The sequence below is a fragment of the Cervus canadensis genome, chromosome 1 (genome assembly GCF_019320065.1).
Source record: "Cervus canadensis isolate Bull #8, Minnesota chromosome 1, ASM1932006v1, whole genome shotgun sequence".
Classification (NCBI taxonomy): Eukaryota; Metazoa; Chordata; class Mammalia; order Artiodactyla; family Cervidae; genus Cervus; species Cervus canadensis.
In genome coordinates, this window is record NC_057386.1 from 86,717,215 (window position 1) to 86,740,124 (window position 22,910).

Below are 22,910 nucleotides of genomic sequence, written 5' to 3' on the forward strand. Positions count from 1 at the left end.
GTTATAAAATAATGTATAGTTACAGCACAGAGTAGAGAGGACAGAAATAAATGCATACATTTGTGGTCAGCTGATGTTTGACAAGGGTGTCAAGAACACAAACAGGGAAAGGATATCTCTCTCTCTTTTTTATTTTTCATTTATTTTCATTAGTTGGAGGCCAATTACCTTACAATATTGGAGTGGTTTTTGTCATACATTGACATGAATCAGCCATGGATTTACATGTATTTGCCATCCCGATCCCCCCTCCCACCTCCCTCTCTACCCGATCCCTCTGGGTCTTCCCAGTGCACCAGGCCTGAGTACTTGTCTCATGCATCCAACCTGGGCTGATGATCTGTTTCACTATAGATAATATACATGTTTCGATGCTGTTGTCTCAAAACATCCCACCATCGCCTTCTCCCACAGAGTCCAAAAGTCTGTTCTGTACATCTGTGTCTCTTTTTCTGTTTTGCATATAGGGTTATCATTACCATCTTTCTAAATTCCATATATATGTGTTAGTATACTGTAATGGTCTTTATCTTTCTGGCTTACTTCACTCTGTATAATGGGCTCCAGTTTCATCCATCTCATGAGAACTGATTCAAATGAATTCTTTTTAATGGCTGAGTAATATTCCATGGTATATATGTACCCCAGCTTTCTTATCCATTCGTCTGCTGATGGGCATCTAGGTTGCTTCCATGTCCTGGCTATTATAAACAGTGCTGCGATGAACATTGGGGTGCATGTGTCTCTTTCAGATCTGGTTTCCTGGGTGTGTATACCCAGAAGTGGTATTGCTGGGTCAGTTTTTTAAGAAATCTCCACACTGTTCTCCATAGCAGCTGTACTAGTTTGCATTCCCATCAACAGTGTAAGAGGGTTCCCTTTTCTCCACACCCTCTCCAGCATTTATTGCTTGTAGACTTTTGGATAGCAGCCATCCTGACTGAGGTGTAATGGTACCTCATTGTGGTTTTGATTTGCATTTCTCTGATAATGAGTGATGTTGAGCATCTTTTGATGTGTTTGTTAGCCATCTGTATGTCTTCTTTGGAGAAATGTCTGTTTAGTCCTTTGGCCCATTTTTTGATTGGGTCATTTATTTTTCTGAAATTGAGCTGCAGGAGTTGCTTGTATATTTTTGAGATTAATCTTTTGTCTGTTTCTTCATTTGCTATTATTTTCTCCCAATCTGAGGGCTGTCTTTTCACCTTGCTTATGGTTTCCTTCGTTGTGCAAAAGCTTTTAAGTTTCATTGGGTCCCATTTGTTTATTTTTGCTTTTATTTCCAATATTCTGGGAGGTGGGTCATAGAAGATCCTACTGTGATTTATGTCGGAGAGTGTTTTGCCTATATTCTTCTCTAGGAGTTTTATAGTTTCTGGTCTTACATTTAGGTCTTTAATCCATTTTGAGTTTATTTTTGTGTATGGTGTTAGAAAGTGTTCTAGTTTCATTCTTTTGCAAGTGGTTGACCAGTTTTCCCAGCACCACTTGTTAAAGAGGTTGTCTTTTTTCCATTGTATATCCTTGCCTCCTTTGTCTAGGATAAGGTGTCCATAGGTTCATGGGTTTATCTCTGGGCTTTCTGTTCTGTTCCACTGATCTATATTTCTGTCTTTGTGCCAGTACCATACTGTCTTGATGACTGTGGCTTTGTAGTATAGTCTGAAGTCAGGCAGGTTGATTCCTCCAGTTCCATTCTTCTTTCTCAAGATTACTTTGGCTATTCGAGGTTTTTTGTATTTCCCATACAAATTGTGAAATTATTTGTTCTAGTTCTGTGAAAAATACCATTGGTAGCTTGATAGGGATTGCATTGAATCTATAGATTGCTTTGGGTAGAATAGCCATTTTGACAATATTGATTCTTCCAATCCATGATCACGGTGTATTTCTCCCTCTATTTGTGTCCTCTTTGATTACTTTCATCAGTGTTTTATAGTTTTCTATGTATAGGTCTTTTGTTTCTTTAGGTAGATATACTCCTAAGTATTTTATTCTTTTTGTTGCAATGGTGAATGGTATTGTTTCCTTAATTTCTCTTTCTGTTTTCTCATTGTTAGTGTATAGGAATGCAAGGGATTTCTGTGTATTAATTTTATATCCTGCAACTTTACTATATTTGTTGATTAGCTCTAGTAATTTTCTGGTAGAGTCTTTAGGGTTTTCTATGTAGAGGATCATGTCATCTGCAAACAGTGAGAGTTTCACTTCTTTTCCTATCTGGATTCCTTTTACTTATTTTTCTGCTTTGATTGCTGTGGCCAAAACTTCCAAAACTATGTTGAAGAGTAGTGGTGATAGTGGGCACCCTTGTCTTGTTCCTCAGTTTAGGGGAAATGCTTTCAGTTTTTCACCATTGAGGGTAATGCTTGCTGTGGGTTTGTCATATATAGCTTTTATTATGTTGAGGTATGTTCCTTCTATTCCTGCTTTCTGGAGAGTTTTAATCATAAATGAGTGTTGAATTTTGTCAAAGACTCTTTCTGCATCTATTGAGATAATCATATGGTTTTTATCTTTCAATTTGTTAATGTGGTGTATTACATTGATTGGTTTATGGATATTAAAGAATCCTTGCATTCCTGGGATAAAGCCCACTTGGTCATGGTGTATGGTTTTTTTAATATGTTGTTGGATTCTGTTTGCTAGAATTTTGTTAAGGATTTTTGCATCTATGTTCATCAGTGATATTGGCCTGTAGTTTTCTTTTTTTGCGGCATCTTTGTCTGGTTTTGGAATTAGGGTGATGGTGGCCTCATAGAATGAGTTTGGAAGTTTACCTTCTTCAATTTTCTGGAAGAGTTTGAGTAAGATAGGTGTTAGCTCTTCTCTAAATTTTTGGTAGAATTCAGCTGTGAAGCCATCTGGTCCTGGGCTTTTGTTTGCTGGAAGATTTTTGATTACAGTTTCGATTTCCTTGCCTGTGATGGGTCTGTTAAGATCTTCTATTTCTTCCTGGTTCAGTTTTGGAAAGTTATACTTTTCTAAGAATTTGTCCATTTCTTCCAAGCTGTCCATTTTATTGGCATAGAGCTGCTGGTAGTAGTCTCTTATGATCCATTGTATTTCAGAGTTGTCTGTTGTGATCTCTCCATTTTCATTTCTAATTTTGTTAATTTGGTTCTTCTCCCTTTGTTTCTTAATGAATCTTGCTAATGGTTTGTCAATTTTATTTTTAAAAAAAAAACAGCTTTTAGCTTTGTTGATTTTTGCTATAGTCTCTTTAGTTTCTTTTGCATTTATTTCTGCCCTAATTTTTAAGATTTCTTTCCTTCTACTAACCCTGGGGTTCTTCATTTCTTCCTTCTCTAGTTGCTTTAGGTGTAGAGTTAGGTTATTTATTTGACTTTTTTTCTTGTTTCTCAAGGTAAGCCTGTAATGCTATGAACCTTCCCCTTAGCACTGCTTTTACAGTGTCCCATAGGTTTTGGGTTGTTGTGTTTTCATTTTCATTCATTTCTATGCATATTTTGATTTCTTTTTTGATTTCCTCTATGATTTGTTGGTTATTCAGAAGCGTGTTATTTAGCCTCCATATGTTTGAATTTTTAATAATTTTTTTCCTGTAATTGAAATCTAATCTTACTGCACTGTGGTCAGAAAAGATGACTGGAATGATCTCTATTTTTTTGAATTTACCAAGACTAGATTTATGGCCCAGGATGTGATCTGTTCTGGAGAAGGTTCCATGTGCACTTGAGAAAAAGGTGAAGTTGATTGTTTTGGGGTGAAATGTCCTATAGATATCAATTAGGTCTAGCTGGTCCATTGTGTCATTTAAAGTTTGTGTTCCTTGTTAATTTTCTTTTTAGTTGATCTATCCATAGTTTAGAGTGGGGTATTAAAGTCTTCCACTATTATTGTGTTACTATTAATTTCCTCTTTCATACTCGTTAGCGTTTGCCTTACATATTGCGGTGCTCCTATGTTGGGTGCATATATATTTATAATTGTTATATCTTCTTCTTGGATTGATCCCTTGATCATTATGTAGTGTCCTTCTTTGTCTCTTTTCACATCCTTTATTTGAAAGTCTATTTTATCTGATATGAGTATTGCGACTCCTGCTTTCTTTTGGTCTCCATTTGCATGAAATTTTTTTTTCCAGCCCTTCACTTTTAGTCTGTATGTGTCTCTTGCTTTGAGGTGGGTCTCTTGTAGACAGCATATATAGGGGTCTTGTTTTTATTATCCATTCAGCCAGTCTTTGTCTTTTGGTTGGGGCATTCAACCCATTTACGTTTAAGGTAATTATTGATAGGTATGGTCCTGTTGCCATTTACTTTGTTGTTTTGGGTTCATGTTTATACAGCCTTTCTGCATTTCCTGTCTAGAGAAGATCCTTTAGCATTTGTTGAAGAGCTGGTTTGGTGGCGCTGAATTCTCTCAGCTTTTGCTTGTATGTAAAGGTTTTGAATTCTCCTTCATATCTGAATGAGATCCTTGCTGGATACAGTAATCTAGGTTGTAGGTTATTCTCTTTCATTACTCTAAGTATGTCCTGCCATTCCCTTCTGGCCTGAAGGGTTTCTATTGATAGATCAGCTGTTATCCTTATGGGAATCCCTTTGTGTGTTATTTGTTGTTTCTCCCTTGCTGCTTTTAATATTTGTTCTTTGTGTCTGATCTTTGTTAATTTGATTAATATGTGTCTTGGGGTGTTTCGCCTTGGGTTTATCCTGTTTGGGAGTCTCTGGCTTTCTTGGACTTGGGTGGCTATTTCCTTCCCCATTTGAGGGAAGTTTTCAGCTATTATCTCCTCGAGTATTTTCTCATGGCCTTTCTTTTTGTCTTCTTCTTCTGGGACTCCTATGATTCAAATGTTGGGGCCTTTCACATTGTCCCAGAGGCCCCTGAGGTTGTCCTCATTTCTTTTGATTCTTTTTTCTTTTTTCCTCTCTGCTTCATTTATTTCCACCATTTTATCTTCTACCTCACTTATCCTCTCTTCTGTCTCCGTTATTCTACTCTTGGTTCCCTCCAGAGTGTTTTTGATCTTATTTACTGCATTATTCATTTTTAATTGACTCTTTTTTATTTCTTCTAGGTCCTTATTAAACATTTCTTGCATCTTCTCAATCTTTGTCTCCAGGCTATTTATCTGTAACTCCATGTTGTTTTCAAGATTTTGGATCATTTTTATTATCATTATTCTAAATTCTTTTCCAGGTAGATTCCCTATCTCCTCCTCTTTTGTTTGACTTGGTGGGCATTTTTCATGCTCCTTTACCTGTTGGGTATTTCTCTGCCTTTTCATCTTGTTTAGATTGCTGTGTCTGGAGTGGGCTTTCTGTATTCTGGTGGTCTGTGGTTCCTTTTTATTGTGGAGGTTTCACCCAGTGGGTGGGGTTGGATGATTGGCTTGTCAAGGTTTCCTGGTTAGGGAAGCTTGCGTCAGTGTTCTGGTGCGTGGAACTGGATTTCTTCTCTCTGGAGTGCAATGGAGTGTCCAGTAATGAGTTTTGGGATGGGTCTATGTGTTAGGTGTGACTTTGGGCAGCCTGTATGTTGACACTCAGGTCTATGTTCCTGCATTGCTAAAGAATTTGCATGGTATGTCTTGCTTTGGAACTTATTGGCTGTTGGGTGGTGGTTGGTTTCAGTGTAGGTATGGAGGCTTTTGGATGATCTCTTATTACTTAATGTTCCCTGTAGTCAGGAGTTTTCTGGTGTTCTCTGGTTTTGGGCTTAAGTCTCCTACCTCTGAATTTCAGTTTTATTCTTCCAGTAGTCTCAAGACTTCTCCAACTATACAGCACTGATAATAAAACTTCTAGGTTAATGGTGAAAAGATTCTCCACCATGAGGGACACCCAGAGAGGTGTACAGAGTTAAATGAAAAAGAGGAGAGGGAGGAGGGTGATAGAGATGAGCAAGAGGAGAAAAAGGGGGACTCAAGAGGAGAGAGACAGATCTACGCAGTTGTCTGTTCCCAAAGTGTTCTCCGTAGCCCAGACACCCACAAAGATTCACAGAATTGAATTGGGAAGAGCAGGGGAAAGGAGGAAATAGAGGTGTTCTGAGGTAGAAAACGGAGAGTCAAAAGTGGGAGAGAGTAATCAGCACCCTCCTGAGTAAAAACGGCAACTGAATATTGGATTCTTAAATGTCAAAAATTTATATCACATACTGAAAAACAAAGATTAAAAATCTAGAGTAGAGGTTAGACTCTCAAAAATACAATTTTAAAAACAAAAACGCAAAAAATTTTAGAAATATATATGAAGTTCAGTTTAAAAATAGGGCTTCTCTTTTTTTTTTTTTCAAGGTTATAGTGAAATGAAAATGAAAATTAGGAGTAATAGAGGAGTAATAGAGAACTTTAAAAGAAAATAAGAGGAAAAAACAAGAAACAAAATTTTTTTCCCTAATTAAAAAAATTGTAAAAATATATGAAAATGAAAATTAAGGAGTAATGGGGGAGTAATAGGGAATTTTAAAAGAAAATAAAATAGAAAAAATATAAAAGAAAAGAAAAGAAAAAAAATTTTTTTAATTAAAAAAAAAGAGTAAAAATATATCTAGGAATTTCTCTGGAGCTGTTGTGGGCAGTGCGGGTTTGGTTCAGTCTCAGATAGCGCCTCGTTCCAGCTTACACTTCTCGATATCTATAGGCCCCTTCCTGTGTAGTTGGTGTTACCTACAGGGATTTTAATCTGTTGCACTGGTCCCTTCTGAAGCGGTTCTCTTTGTTTATTTGGCTTCTGTTTGCAGGTCTCTTCAGTGTCTAGTTTCCGCCCTGACACAGGCGGGCGGAGGTGGTCTCTTGTTCAGGTAGCTAGTTCAGTCGTGCTGCGGGGAGGGAGGGGCACTGCAGGCAGATATCTCTGTGTGTGGGGAGCACTCACCGTGTTCCGGCCACACTGGGTTTGCCCTGCTCACGGGTTTGTGTGCTCTCCCCGTCTACACTGCTCAGGCTCCCAGCTGCTCTATATGGAGCGTGCCCTGCGTTGCCTGCGATTCCAATTTTCGGGTACTCCACAAAAGTGCGGACTCGGTTGCGCCTGCGTTTTGTGCCTTCCCCGCCGGAGCAGCTCAGGCAGCCAGGAGCTTGAGGGGCGCACTCTCCCCGGGTGCGGTGCGCCTTCTCCCCTCCGCGGCCCCAGCCTCAGTTTCCACCCGCGCCTGTCGGGTGCCTGCGCCTTGTGTTTAGCCACGACCCTCCAGGCGGATATCGACCATCCAGAATCTCAGGAAGTCTTTGGTTAGAAACTGGAGGCCTGTTTGCAGTGTGGTAGGGGGTGCCCTCTCTGGAGCCGAGTTTGCCCCTTTCCCCTCCCCCCTACCTCCAGCGGGGATGATCCAGTCCTCCGCAGGCTAGCTCTTCTCTGGAGTTTCTCAGTCCCTTTGTTCTGCCAACGGCCGGCAGTGTGTTCCGGCGGTTAATTTTCTCTCTCTCTCTTGCTATCGCACAGTTTAAGTTGCTATCTCACCGTTAGCTCCCTCCGATTGCCCTCAGGGCATTCGGCCCGGTCCTTACCCTAAGCAATGCCGCCGGCTCCTCTCTGTTCCACCCCCACTTGCTGGTGGCGGATACCGGCGTCTGGGGTACTTTTCTGCTGGGAGTTGCTTTTAGGCACGTAATCTGTGGGTTTTATTTATTTTTCCTCCCAGTAAGGTTGCCCTCCAAGATTCGAAATCTTCCCCCAGACCCGCCAGTGGGAGGGTTTCCTGGTGTTTGGAAACTTCCTCATTAAGACGCCCTTCCCTGGACGGGTCTCCGTCCCTAGCTCTTTTGTCTCTCTTTTTATCTTTTATATTTTGTCCTACCTCCTTTTGAAGACAATGGGCTGCTTTTCTGATGTCCTCAGCTAGCGATCATAAGTTGTTTTGTGAAGTTTGCTCAGCGTTCAATTGTTCTTTCCATGAATTTGTAGGGGAGAAAGTGGTCTCCCCGTCCTATTTCTCCGCCATCTTGGCTCCTCCCCCGGGAAAGGATATCTCTTCAATAAATGGTACTGGGAAAACTGGACATTTAGATATGGAAGAAAAATTGGACCCTTACCACACACCATATACGAAAATCAGCTCATAATGTATTAAAGGCTTAAATGTACATTCTGAAATTGTGAAACTGCTAGAAGGAAACAAAGGGGAAAAGTTTCTTGACATTGGTCTTGGCAGGGGTGGTTTTTTTTTTTTTTTTTGGATATGACCCCACAAGTACAGGTAACAAATGCAAAACTATTCAAATGAAGTTACATCAAACTGAGACCTTCCTACACAGCAAAGAAAATAGTCAATAGAGTACAGAGACACTATGGTATAGGAAAAAATGTTTGCAAGTAATACACCTGATAAGGAGTTAATTTTCAAAATATATAATAAACTTGAACAACTCAATGGCAAAAGAAAAGAAAAAATTGGACAAAGGATCTGATCAAATTTTTCTCAGAAGAAGACATAGCTGACCAATAGGTATATCAAAAGGGGAGGTATCACCTCACACCTGTTAGGATGTCTGTTGTCAAAAAGACAAAAGATAGCAGTGTTGACAAGAATGTGGAGAATAGGGAACCCTTCTGTGCTGTCAGTGGGAATATAAATTAGTGCAGCCACAATGGAAAACAGTATGGAGGTGCCTCAAAAAATTAAAAGTAGAACTACCGTATGATCCAGCAATCCTGTTTCAGAGTATAGATCCAAAGGGCACAAAATGATTGTCTCAAAGAAATACCTGCATTCCCATATTCATTGAAGTCAGTATTCCCGACAATAGCCAAGGTATTGGGATAACCTAAGTGCCTGTTGAGAGATAAAAGGATAAAGAAAAGGTGTGTATGTATGGGAATGGAGATATACATCTATATTCTCTAGGAATCTCCTCCTTTCTCTTTTTTTTCTTACAAATAATTTGTTGAAAATCTGGGTTGTTTGTGTTGCAGAGTCTTCTCTACCCACATGCATATATATCATATCATCTACCTTGTTTCCTGCCCCATGCATTTTTTAAAAAAATTAGATCAAGAGGCTTGATCTGATTCAGCTTTCACTTTTTTGCAAGAATTGTTTATAAATGGTAACATTTTGGACTCCTGTTTGGAGGCACATAATGTGTTGTTATTTTTGATCTTAGCATCTTTCTGACTTGAGCATCATTTGAGGATCATTACCTAGATCCATCATTTCATTAGGAACTTTATTAGCCAAGTTTGAGACAGGAAAAAAGGAACTACAAGTATTATGGCAGTAAAGGATGTTATATATTTGTTATGACACCCAATGGCTAGGGAATGTTCATAGTACTTATTACCTGGGATTGAAAAGATGGAAATTTTAAAAGATAGGAAAAAAATTAGCAGTATGTTCAAACAATATACATGTCTGGAGGTCTTGTCACTCAGTAATCCATTGTTGAGAAAGTTCAAGAGATATAACCTGCTTAAACTGTGATAAAGTAAGTTTATACAACTAGAAGTTTTATTTTTTAAAATTTGAATTGTCTTATTATAATTCACAATTTAATATAGTCAGCAAATGTCTTCTATAGAGTTGATTGATGATGAAAGGAGTTTTTCATTATTACCTGTCCACCTTCCACATCATTAGCTTTCGTTTGTCCTCTTGAAGTCCTCTTTACACAGTGATTCTCAGCGTTACTGTTGGAAAGAAGTTTCATGTTGACTTCCTTAGTGAGTGATAGCAATTCAATTTCTGTTATTAGTTAAGATTGCTAAATGGAATATATTTGGTTGGTGTAACATAACATTGTGAAACCACACGGTTTAAGTCTACAGTGAAGAGAAATGACTCAGAACAAAGAAAACAAGTCTGCAGTATAAAATATGGACAGACTTCTTGACTTCTATTCCAGATCATTAAGTTTAAAGATTCTTTTTGTTTTGTTTTTTTAATCAGTTCCTCGGAAGAGATATCACGTTGCCAAGAAATGATTCAGAAACTTCAAAATATATTGGAGTCTGAGAGAGAGAACTGTGGATTTGTCAATGAACAAAGGTTGAAACTTCAGCAGGAAAATGAAGAGTTACAGAAACAGACTGAGGATTTGAGAAAGAGTGCTCTCGAGGTTCAAAAAAAAGCCAAATTAAAGGTATATTCAAATCTATTTAGAATTAAATGTGTACCTGTGAAATTCAAAATATAGAGAATATTTACAGAGACCTATTTAAACATTTTTAAGACCTTTTTTTTCAGTTTTTGCTTTCTCATCAGATAGCACTAAATCATAATGCAGAGCATTAACCAGTCTTTTCTGTATTGTAGAACTTGGCAAGCATACTTGAAAATGATTGCTTTCACTATCCACACACAAAAAAATGCTTTTCCAACCATGAAATGCACTGATATTCCTGCCAAAGCAATTTAAGCAGTGCTAGCAAAACTATAGATAACTTTACGGACTGCTGTCCTCTCTTTTCCCTCTAAAATGTGCTGTACTTAGTCGCTCAGTCATGTCTGACTCTCTGTGACCCCATGGACCTGCCAGGCTTCTCTGTCCATGGGGATTCTCCAGGCAAGAATACTGAAGTAGGTTGCCGTGCCCTCTTCCAGGGGATCTTCCCAATCCAGGAATCGAACCCAGGTCTCCTGCACTGAAGACAGATTCTTTACCATCTGAACCACCTAATAGCCACTCGAAAATAGAACTCTTAAAACTAGCTCTGTAGATAATGGTACATCAGTATGCTCTGAGAACTGCTCATAGGTAGTCTAAAAATTCCATGCAAGGGAAAAGGCAAGGGGCAAAAGTGTCCTCTGGAAAAAAATTCCCTTTTCTTTCTCCCCACCCCCAACCTGCTTCTTTCTCTAATGCTTATATGGTTTGGCAGTGGGGACTTGATAACCTGTTTGAGGGAGTTTCAAGCACAGGTATCACCATCAGTATGTTGCCTGCCTTTCCCCATTCTGTGTGACTTTTGTAAAAGTGGTATTAACTCTTTTTTTTTTTTTTTAAATGACCTTACTATGTTTCATTTATATATAAAACATAGCTATTTATATTAAATACATATGCATTTTGAATACTATTTAAAAATTTAAAAAAGTATTTAGAACTGTATCAGTTGATTGTATTTGTGTCTGGGGTATGAAGGGGGAGTCCTTAAAAGTGGCATTTACTTTTTATGAGAAAGGTCTGTATCTTCCGTTTGCATAGTAAGGCCATGGGGTGGTAGCATCAGTGTTTCACTTCATTTTTCATTACTGTGAGGACTCATAAGAAGTCACATCCCAACCTAATTCATATCAGCGTATGTTTATTGAATGCTTCCTATTGCAAGTGTCAAGCATTGTGGTTATTTATAAAAGCTTAAGCTCTGAAAAAGAGACTCTTACATATCATACAAAGAAGCTCGTGCTTTTTTGCTTTAATCTGTGAGGAATCTTTGAAAAACCAAGGGGAAAGATCACACTACCAGATATCAAGACTTGATATAAAGCTATACTAATTAAGACAGTGTGTAATCAACAGGAGAATAATCAACCTGATCAATAGAACAAACAGAATCCAGGGACAAACCCAGTTTTCATAATCACCTCGTTATAACAAAGGCACCACAAAAGTTCAGTAGGGAAATAATTATCTTTACAATAAATATTGTGAGGTCAACTGGGTCCATATTTTTAAAATAAACCTTGATCCTTATATCACACCATATATTTAAATTAATTTGAGCTTCCCTGTAGACCTAAATGTGAAATAGAAAATGATGGAGCTTCAAGGAGAACCTTCATGATCTTGGCTAAGGAAGAATTTCTTAAACAGAACAAAAAGAGAGCTAATCATAATGAAAAGGTAGATAAATTGGATTTCTTTAAGATTTTTAAGTCATCAAAAGGGACATTACCATTAAGAGAGTAAAAAGTAGAAGAAAGTATTTATAATACATACAACCAAAAAAAAAGACTCATATCTAGAATATAAAAACTTTTACCAGTTAATAATGAAATAGTAAGAAAAAAAGTTAATCAAAAGAAAAAAACAGACACCCCATTTCCAAAAATGAACAAAAGAATTAGTCTATAAAAGAGAATATATGAAAAAAATGTTCAATTTCATTATTTACTGTGGAAATATAGTTAAAACTATAATGAGGTACTATAGCATGCATACCAGAATGACTAAAATTTTAAAAACTGACAATATCAAGTGTTGACAAAGTTGTAAGAAATCCAGTACCTTCATAGGTTATTTTGGTTATATAAATTGGTACAGCCACCATTTGGTAGTATCTTTTTAAGTTGGACATACATACATACTATGCCAGATAATAATAAAAACACTAACTACATACCCAGCTGGTATGAATGCTTCTGTTCATCAAAATATGTGTACAAGAACATTCATAGAAATTTTAATCTTATCAAAACACTAGAAATAATTCAAATGTCCATCAATGTGAGATAACATAAGCAAATTATGGTATGTTCATATATGGAATAGATGAGAAGAATAAACTGCATCTATAAGCAATGGCAAACAAGTCTCACAGACATAATATTGGACAAGGAAGCCAGACATTAAAAAACTTATAGTCTATTAATTTAATTATATGCTAATGAAGAACAGGCATAAATGCCTGTACGGATGGGATCAGAAGAGTGGCTGCATTTTAGGTGGATGAATACTGATTAGAAGGGCACGTGAGAGAGCCAGGTTCTGAGGTAGCTAAATCTGGGTGGTGGTGCTCGCATGTCACTATATGTATAAAAATTGAGTTGTACCCTTAAAATTTATGTACAGTATGTCATTGTAAGCGAGAGAGAGGTAAATCTTGGCAGAGGAAGGTAAGTAGAATTATAGATCAAACAGGAGTGTCTGTGAATTTACTGATTATGGAAACTAGGTGATAAGCATATAGAGATTCATTGTAAAGTTTTTCTGTTGTGTATATGCTTGAAAGTTTCTATACTGAAACATTTCTGTAATTAAAAAAAGACAGTGTGCTTTGAAAAAATCTTAAATTTTCTTATTTTTAAATATCATATTATAAATTTCATATGGTTAATAACTAAAAACTATTAGTGATCATTTATAGCATTAGTAGAAAATGAAGTTGAATATTTAACTGATAGATGGGAAAGCACTTTCTCAGCAAAACTGAAAACTGGGAGAATTGCAAATGAATAAATATACTGACAGATTTATATATAAGGTTTTTAAATATTTAAAACAACTTTAAAAATATTTTAAAGAGAAATAACTGGATGAAATAGTTTTAATAAATATGACAGAAGACAAAGGTCATACAAGGAGCTTTGAAAAAAATGAAAAAAAAAAAATTGTAACCCAATAGGGAAACATGTATGAGATGTGAGCAGAATTCACAAACTAGGAAAAACAAATCACTAATAAACAAGTTTTTTAAAAGTTTAAACTCTGTATTAATTAACTGCAGAGTTGTCAGTTTGAGTGAATGTGCAGTTGCAGGTGTAAAATGGTACACATTGAGAGTCTATAAAATTTAGTCATAATAGAATAATTACTGTGTCTTATAATTAAGGAGGTTGATGGCCACATTATTTGTAATAAATTAAAAACAACCTATCTAGATAGTTAAATTATGGTCCATTTATAAAGTGCTGTATTGAGTCATTAAAAATCACGTTTCCAAATAATTTGTAATGTGTTTGTACTGTTAAGTCCTAAGTATTTTTTAAAATGAACAGTGTGCATATGTATTTATATATGTTGTAATCCTATATCCACTAATCTCAGTTTTAAAATTCATAAGTAACAATGATGTAAAAGTTAGAGGTGGTTATCTCTGAGTTGTAGATTCAGAGACCATATACTTGTCTTTTTCATTTTTTTGTATTTTGCCTAAATTTTACAGTATACTTGTGTTTTGGGGATTGGTTCTTATAACGGGGAGAAGGGAATGGCAATGAATTTCCCTACCTGATACTGCGTTTACTCTGTCTTTAATTCAGAATAATAGCTGATGTTTCTTGGAAAAACAGAAAGAAAATTTTCCTACCAGAAATGCTCCCTTTATACCAAGTCTGCATGTAGCTTAAGAGAAGAATCATTGCTAAATAAGGGACAGGACCTCTTAACTAGATAGCTGTAATTCTATTTTATGGAGGAGAGCTGTCAGATAAATTGCTTTGTAGCTGATTCCTTCTTTGACAACATAAGAATCTAGTGCTACACTTTGCAGCTTTTCTCCCCCATGAAAAAGTGTATGATCTTTAGGAGCCAGAAAGATCAAAACAGTTGGGTATTCAGAGGGCAGTTGGCTGAGAACCATAACAACTTATTTTATGAAGTTTTCATTTGATCTTAAAGCCACTACTGTCCTTTCTGCCCCAGTTTTCTCTTTTCCTAATTCCTTCCTTCTTTCTGCAAAGGATCTACATATCTTTGTGGTCTAAATACTCCTCATAAAAATATAAAATTAGGAGATGGTTAGTTTTTAGCAATCCTGTCTATGTGAGTGAATAGTTTTGTGCAAAGGAAGGACACAAAGGAAGAGGGGAAGGAGACCATAAATCTGTTTTTCCAGCCCAGCATTCTGAATTGAATCATTAGTGAGACTTGTTTTGAAGACAAAGTTGTCTTGGCCCTTATCCATCCTGCATCATTGCAGACCTGTCCAGTTTAAGTCAGAATTGTGTCAACTGAAGGATCTGGGGTTCATTTAAAGACTGAATTTTGATACCTTTATTATGATTCAGATGCTAAAGATGTAATAGTAAACGAAAAAGACATGGTCCCCATCCTTAAAAATTTATTATTTGCATGGAGGTGGGCAAACTTTAATTGTTATCTTTGCAAACTAGTAAATGCTCTTTAGGAAAAGCATAGGACACTATGAGAGCTTTTTCTAGATAGTGAGAGAATTTCCCTGTAGGAGCAAGAAGTTAGCTAAGTTCTAAAAGTTGAGTAGAAATAACTAAGATAAGCAGGAGGGGAAAGATTACTCTAGTCAAAGGGAGCAGCATATAAGAAGATCCAGGAATGAGAATGCATTGTGACAGAAACAAAGAAGGGAATAGTAGTATAACACAGTCTCATAGAATTAGGTAGAGAGCAGGTTATCATTGAAGGACCTTAAAATAAGGCTTTTCAAGCTGCAAATAGATTTTTCAAGTAGAAATGGGGAGTTAACTAGCCAGAAAGAGTGATAAAACTGTGTAGATGCATAGATCAGCTTTTAATACATGATGTGTGTGAGAGAGACAGAGGCAGAATTAAATACTTCCACCTAAGATATCAGAATTGTGGCTTCTCCAGAGAAAGTGGAGATTGAGGCAAGGAAGGATATTCAATTCAAAATTTGTAAAATTCAGTAATTTTAAAATGTTTTAAATAGAGCAGAAGTCACAGAGCCTCAGGAGGCTTGCTCAGGAGTAACACAATACAAATTTAATAAATCCAAGGTAGTTTTTCCAGTGCCAGTATTTATAAAGTCAGTCTTCTACTTGTGTACCATTTGAGAAAACAAATTTAAGAGATTTAGAAAGTATGCAGCATTGAGAAGAAATAATGAGGACAGAATGTTTGTAGTTTTCCGCCATGAGTTTAGCTGTTATTGAGTTTTCTTTGGTGTTTTTTGAATCAAAAAAATTGAGGCTTCTTATTCATTCATTTTTCAGTTTGAAAGTAGTCATATTTAATAACTTACTAGAAACCATTCCAGCCATGACCATTTTTAAAGCACATTACTTTAAAATATCACAAGATAGGTGTTCCTTATAACATTTCTTGAGTGTAGCAAGATAACGATAGCCTGAGAGTATACCAAAGAAATTGTTCTAGTAACTACTTAACTGTTTCATCAGTTGCCTCAAATATGGTAATAGGTAGTTTCATTCTAGATGCATATGAAAGACAGTTCATTACATACATTGGGTACTTTAGAGCATTAGGGTTAATTCTTTCCCTGAACCTCAAGTTGAGAAAACTTTAGGGTATCCAAAGAGCATTTATTCGTATGTTCATTCTACATTAAGGTTTTTTTTTTTACCGTAATAACATAAATAACCTAGAAATAATTGAAGACATTTCCATATAACTTTCTGAAAAGCATTTTAGTCTTTTCTGGGAGGGAGGGGGAATTGTTCATGTATACCGTAACTGTGGTAGTAAAGGAATTCCCGTATATAATTTTTTTTTTAAACTTTACGAAGCTCTTTGAAAGAACCTGAACTTTAGTATGTAAATCAAAAGTGGTTTGGGGAGCCTCTCAGAGGAGCTTTTGATGAACACATCAGGGTGCTGGGAGCATGGCATCCTTGGAGAGGGCTTGGAAGCTCTGCACACCCCCTACCCTCCTGTACCTTGCTCTGGCTCTGTACCTACCTCCATCTGGCTCTGCTGGAGTTGTATCCTTTATAATAAACCAATAAACAGTTTTTGTGTGTTTTAAAAAACATAAATGGCTTCCATTTAAACCCAGCTCTCAGTTACTAAGAGCATGAACATTTATTGTCCATTCAGGCACCAAAAGTGAAAATAGATGATGAAAGCAGGTCTATATTTGTGGTATGTGTTTTTCCAACTGTCATTTCAAGGTGTTGGGGAAAGTGTTAAAAAATCTGTACTCCATCTTAATTCTGGTTTTATTAAATTTATACTATAACATAGGATAAGTCTTCATCTATGATGGAGACAAATTGTAAAATTAATTTTTATATAGGTTTCTCATCCAAGCATTTCTGTGCCACAGACCACACAATAAATTATTGTATTTATCAGTGATCACTCTGTCTCCAAGAATAACAGAAAAGAAAAAGAAAATACTGTTTTCATTTTATTTCTTAGATCAGTACAATGGAGCATGAATTTTCAATAAAGGAACATGGGTTTGAAGTTCAGTTAAGAGAGATGGAAGACAGTAATCGAAATTCCACTGTTGAACTGAGGCATCTCTTAGCTACTACACAGAAAGCAGCCAACAGGTGGAAAGAAGAAACGAAGAAACTCACTGAAAGTGCAGAAATTAGAATCAGTAATCTAAAGTAAGTCCACTATTAATTCTTTGGTCCATTTTACAGAAAAATTATTTAACCTTTAGTTTAATGTCCTTGCCATAATCTTTCTGTAAAAATATGTAAGTCTGTACCTTATATTTTTTACAGCAAATATTAAATTACTATGAAAAATGTTGGCAATTATAGATCAACTTCATATTGTTTGTTTTATAAATTTTATGCATATCACAGGAAATACAATGATTTTTGTTGGACACGGCAGTTTAGAATCTTAATACTATTCATGTATAGATATAGCATAGTAATGTTCCATAGTTGCAACAGAATCTATTTGGCCTGCAAAGCCTAATATTTGTTCTCTGGCCCTTTAAGAAAAAATTTGCTGACGTTTGCCCAGGAAGAACGTGAACTTTTATGATGAATGAAATGGGAAGCTATGAAGGGTTTTTAACAAAATGATATGATCGGCCTTAAATGTTCAACAGATCACTTTGACTGCTCTATGATGAATAGCGTGGAGAGGGTCAAGGGTAGAAGAAGAGAGAAGAGGAACCAGTACTGTGATAATCCAAGTATAAAATGATAACTTGGATTAAGTTTTGAAGGACTGGAAATCATTATTTAAAAGTTTGCTTTGGTCCATGTTAAGTATGAGCTACCTAAAAGATATCAGAATATCAACTTGTTAGGTACATAAGTTTGGAGTTCAGGAAAGATATTGCAACAAGAGCTATAAATTTAGGAGTGATTAATATATGCATAATTTTTAAAGTCATGGAATTAGAGGGTATAGAAAGTAAGTCTGGATAGGGAAATTAGGCTACTGAGGACTAAGTTCTAAAATTTAGTTTGGAGGAATGAAAATTTAGCCGAGCCTGAGAAAAAATACTGAGACAAACAAGAGAAAGAATAGTAAAAAAAAAAAAAAAAAAAATCAAAAAGAATGACATAAAAATAGATGATATTTACTATAAAGGAATTTGTTCAAGGTCACATAGCTAACAAAGTAAAAGATCCTGGTTTCAAATTTAAGTCAATTGGATATAGTCAATATGGTCCTAACCATTAAAGTTTACTTTGTTTTTTTGCCAGTTTATTTCTTTTTATTGAAGTATAGTTGCTGTACAATATTATATGAGTTATAGGTGTACAATATAGTGATTCACAACATTTTAATTTATAGTTACTGTAAAATATTGGGTATATTCCCTGTGTTGCACAATGTATGCTTTTTCTTATTTTATACCTAGTAGTTTGTATATCCTAATCCACTACCCCTATACTAACCCTTCCCTCTTCTCTCTCCCCTCCAATAACCATAGTTTGTTTTCTGTAGCTGCAAGGCTGTTTCTTTTTGTTATATTCACTAGTTTCTTTTCTTGGCTGAATAGTATTCTATTGTATATATATTTCATGTCGTCTTTATCCATTCATCTATTGATGGGCACTTAAGTTGCTTCCATTTTTTGGCAATTGTAAATATTGCTGCTGTGAACTTTGGAGTGCATGTATCTTTTCGAATTAGTGGGTTGTTTGTTTTTTTCTTTCAGATGAATACCCAAGGGTGAAATTGGTACTTCTATTTTTAGTTTTTGAGAAACCTCCATACTGTTTTCAACAGTGAGTGCATCAGTTTCCATTCTCGCCAACAATGTACTAGCATTCCATTTTCTCCACATTTTTGCCAGCACTTGTTAATTGTGTTCTTTTTGATGTTAGCCATTCCGGCAGGTGTGTAGTGATATCTTATTGTGGTTTTGATTTGCATTTCCCTGATGATAGTGAAAGGTTGTTGCTGAACGATAAGACGCCAGGATTCTTGGCCTCCGGAGGAGACGAATTCAATCCGGGGCCAGAGACGGGGCTAGATCGCTCAGAAATTTTGTGTAATAAAGTTTTATTGAAGTATAAAGGAGATAGAGAAAGCTTCTGACATAGGCATCAGAAGGGGGCAGAAAGAGTGCCCCCTGCTCGTCTTCAGCTGGATGTTATATAGTCACTAGCAGTCTGTTAATGAAAAGAAAGGAATGTGTTAAAACTCAAAATGGCACCAGGCCCCTCATCCATAAAATGCATTTTGGGATAATCTTGGCACCAGATGATTCATCCCAGAACATAAAACGATTGACTTGAATCTTGTAGAAGGGCAGATTACCATACAAATAGTATCGTTTACATAGATTAGGGGAACAGTATCTGAGTATAACATACTGGTTTGTCAAGTAGGTTCTGAGCCATTAGGCACAACCGACTTGAAGACAGAGTCTAGGGTAAATGCACAGTACATTAACAGAGCTTAAGACAAACATTTCCATGAGAAACATGTATTGGTTAATTCAAGGTTTGAGAATAGTTAGCTTCAGGTGAAACCAGGTGTCATGCCAACACAGTATTTTAAGAGAAAACCTCCTTTTAAATTTGTAGAGAGAAGGAAAAAAATAATGCTAGTTTGTTTCCTCCTGCCACTTAAGATAGATAAAAATGTCTGACACTTGCAGCCTATTTCCTCCGTTTGGACACCCCTGGCCTTCCTGCCTGTTACCCTCTCAATAGTGATGTTAGACATCTTTTCATATGCCTACTGGCCATCTGTGTGTCCTTTTTGGGAAAATGTCAAATAAGCAGGTATCACTATAAAATTCCTTCTTAGACCTGGTTTTACTGTGTCCCATAAGTTTTGAATTGTTGTGCTTTCATTTTCATTTGTCTCTAGGTGTTTTTTAAATTTCCTCTCTGATTTAGTCAGTGCTCTATTGATGATTCTGTAACTATAGTTTGGCCTCCATGTTTGTGGTTTTATAGTTTTTTCCTGTAGTTGATTTCTAGTCTCATAGATTTGTGATTGAAAAAGATGCTTGATATGATCTCAGTTTTCTTAAATTTATCAAGGCTTATTTTCTGGCCTAGCATGTTATCTATCTTGGAGAATGTTCTATTTGCACTTGAAAAGAATGTATATTTTGCTGCTTTCAGGTGGAATACTCTCTCTGTATATAAATTAAGTTCATTTGATCTAGTGTGTTATTTAAGGCAAGGATTTCCTTACTGATTGTATGTCTGGATGATCTGTCCATTGATATAAGTGGGATGTTACAGTCCCTGACTATTATTATTTCTTTATTTCTTGTCAGTTTCTTCTATTATGTCCATTAATATTCACCTTATATATTTAGGTGCTCATATATGGGGTGCATATATATTTACATTTGTTATATCTTTTTCTTGAATTGATCCCTGGATTATTATGTGTTCTCCTTTGTCTCTTCCAGCAGTCTTAATTTTACAGTCTATTTTATCTAAATATTGCTACTCGGGCTTTCTCTTGATTTCCATTTGTATGGAATACCTTTTTGCATTTCCTCACTTTAGCTTTGTGTGTGTCTCTAGATCTGAAGTGAGTCTCTTGTAGGCAGCATATGTATGGGTCTTGTTTTTGTATACAATCAGCCAGTCTGTGTCTTTTGGTTGGAGCATTTAGACAATTCAAAATTAAGATAATTATTGAGATGTACTTACTGCCATTTTGTTAATTGTTTGGGGCTTGTTTTTGTAGATTTTTCCCTTCTTTTGTTCTCTTCTTTTTGACTTATGACTATCTTTAGTGTTTGGATTCCTTTTTCCTTTTTGTGTGTGTATGTCTGTTACAGATTTTTGTTTTGTGGTTACCACAAGGTTTTTGTAAATCATATTGCTTTAGATACAAAGCAGTTTTAGTTGTTTTTTTACATTCAGTTCAGTTGCTCAGTCATGTCTTGACTCTTTGCGACCCCATGGACTGCAGCACACCGGGCCACCCTGTCCATCACCAACTCCCAGAGTTTACTCAAAGTCATGTCCATTGAGTCAGTGATGCCATCCAACCATCTCATCCTATGTCGTCCCCTTCTCCTCCTGCCTTCAATCTTTCCCAACATCAGGGGCTTTTCAGATGAGTCAGTTCTTTGCATCAGGTGGCCAAAGTACTGGAGTTTCAGCTTCAACATCAGTCCTTCCAATGAACATTCAGGACTGATCTCCTTTAGGATGGACTGGTTGGATCTCCTTGCAGTCCAAGGGACTCTTCAAGAGTCTTCTCCAACACCACAGTTCAAAAACATCAATTCTTCAGTGCTCAGCTTTCCTCACAGTCCAACTCTCACATCCATACATGACCACTGGAAAAACCATAGCCTTGCCTAGACTGACCTTTGTTGGCAAAGTAAGGTCTCTGCTTTTTAATATATGCTGTCTAGGTTGGTCATAACTTTCCTTCCAAGGAGCAAGCGTCTTTTAATTTCATGGCTGCAGTCACCATCTGCAGTGATTTTGGAGCCCAAACAAATAAACTATCTAACTGTTTCCACTGTTTCCCCGTCTATTTGCCATGAAGTGATGGGACTGGATGCCATGATCTTAGCATTGTTTTACATTGCTGATCTCTAATTTCAAATGCATTTTAAATACTTCCATTTTTAAATTTAAATTTAATACAATTTAATTTAAATACCTGTATTCTCTTCCCTCCATGATTACTATTTTTTATTTCATATTTTACATCTGATTGTCTTGTGTATCCCTTAACTGCTTATTGTGGATATAGATGGTTTTACTGCTTTGATCTTTTAACCTCCCTACTAGCTTTTTGTGTGGATGGTTTCCTCCCTTTATGTTTGCCTTTACTAGTGAGCTTTTCCATTCAGTAATTTTCTTGTTTTTAGTTGTGGCCTTTCTTTTTCTCCTAGATAAGTTCATTTAACATTTTTTGGAAAGCTGTTTTGCTGGTGCTCAAGTTTATCTTTTGTTTGTCTATGGAACTTTTGATTTCTCTGTCAAATCTGAAGGAGAACTGTGCTGGATAGAAGATACTTGGTTGTAGGGTTTTTGTTTTTGTTTTCCTTTCACCATTTTACATATATAGTGCCACTCCTTTCTGGCCTGCAGAGTTTCTGCTGAAAAATAAGCATTATGGGCATTCCTTTGTATGGTATTTGTTGCTTTTCCCTTGCTGCTTTTACTATTCTCTCTTTATCTTTAATTTTTGTCATTTTGATTATGATGTGTCTTAGTATGGTTCCTCTTTGGAATTCTCTGCACTTCCTGGACTGTTTCTTTTCCCGGGCTTAGAAAGTTTTGAGTTATTATGACTTCGGATATTTTCTCTGACCCTTTCTCTCTGAAATGCTAATGCTAGTATGCTTGACATTGTCCCAGAGGTCTCTTACACTATCCTCATTTCTTTTTATTCTTTTTTTCTTTGTCTGTACAGTGGCAGTGATTTCCCTTGCTCTGTCTTCCAGCTCACTGATGCATTCCTCTGTATCATTTAGTCTCCTGTTTCCTTCTAGTATATTTTTCATTTCATTTGTAGTCTTCATCTCTGTTTAGTTGGTCTTTTATGTTTTGTCTTTTTAACAAAAACTACTAACTTCTAACTCTCTGTATACATTCTTTTCCCGAGTTCTTTGATTATCTTTACAGTCATTACTCTGAACCCTTTCTTGGTATATTGTCTGTCTACACTTATTTCTTCATCTAGTATTTTATCTCTTCCTTCACCTGGAGTATATTCCTCTGCCTCCTCGTTTTGCCTAAGTTGCTGTTTGTATCTTTACATATGTGGTAGGTTAGTCACACTTTTCAACTTTGCAGAAGCAGCCTTCTGTAGGAAACGTCCTATGTGTCCCAGCAGTACATTCCCCTCTCATCACTCAAACTATGGGTTCTAGGGGTTCTCCCAAGAGGGCTGCGTGGGTCCTTCTGTTGTGGCGGGCTGACTGTGTGGCAATCTGGTGGGCTTGCTGTCCTATAGCCTGATTGGTTGCCAGGCCCTACCTTGTATGGACACTCCTGTGTATAGTTAGTGAGACCCAGTTATGAAGCAGCTCATTGTGGAACCCTCAGGGGCCTCAGGGCTAGTGCTGGCTCTCTGGTGGTCAGAGTCAGCATTTATAAGACTCTGAGCTGTTGCCTGCCCTCTGATTGGTGATCCTAGGTCCTGGGGTTAATGCCATACTAGTGGCAGGCAGAGCCGC

The 22,910-nt window shown here is 36.6% G+C and overlaps 1 protein-coding gene across 3 annotated transcripts in view; it reads left to right on the forward strand.

Annotated features, from left to right (window-relative positions):
* SCLT1 (sodium channel and clathrin linker 1) overlaps positions 1 to 22,910 on the forward strand; it is a 223,806-nt gene that overhangs the window by 146,695 nt on the left and 54,201 nt on the right. For all 3 annotated transcript variants that reach the window (XM_043486393.1, XM_043486394.1, XM_043486392.1), the window contains 2 exons: positions 9,859 to 10,051; positions 16,730 to 16,926. In XM_043486393.1, coding sequence (XP_043342328.1) covers positions 9,859 to 10,051; positions 16,730 to 16,926 — 390 coding nt within the window. The remainder of the gene's footprint in view (positions 1 to 9,858; positions 10,052 to 16,729; positions 16,927 to 22,910) is intronic.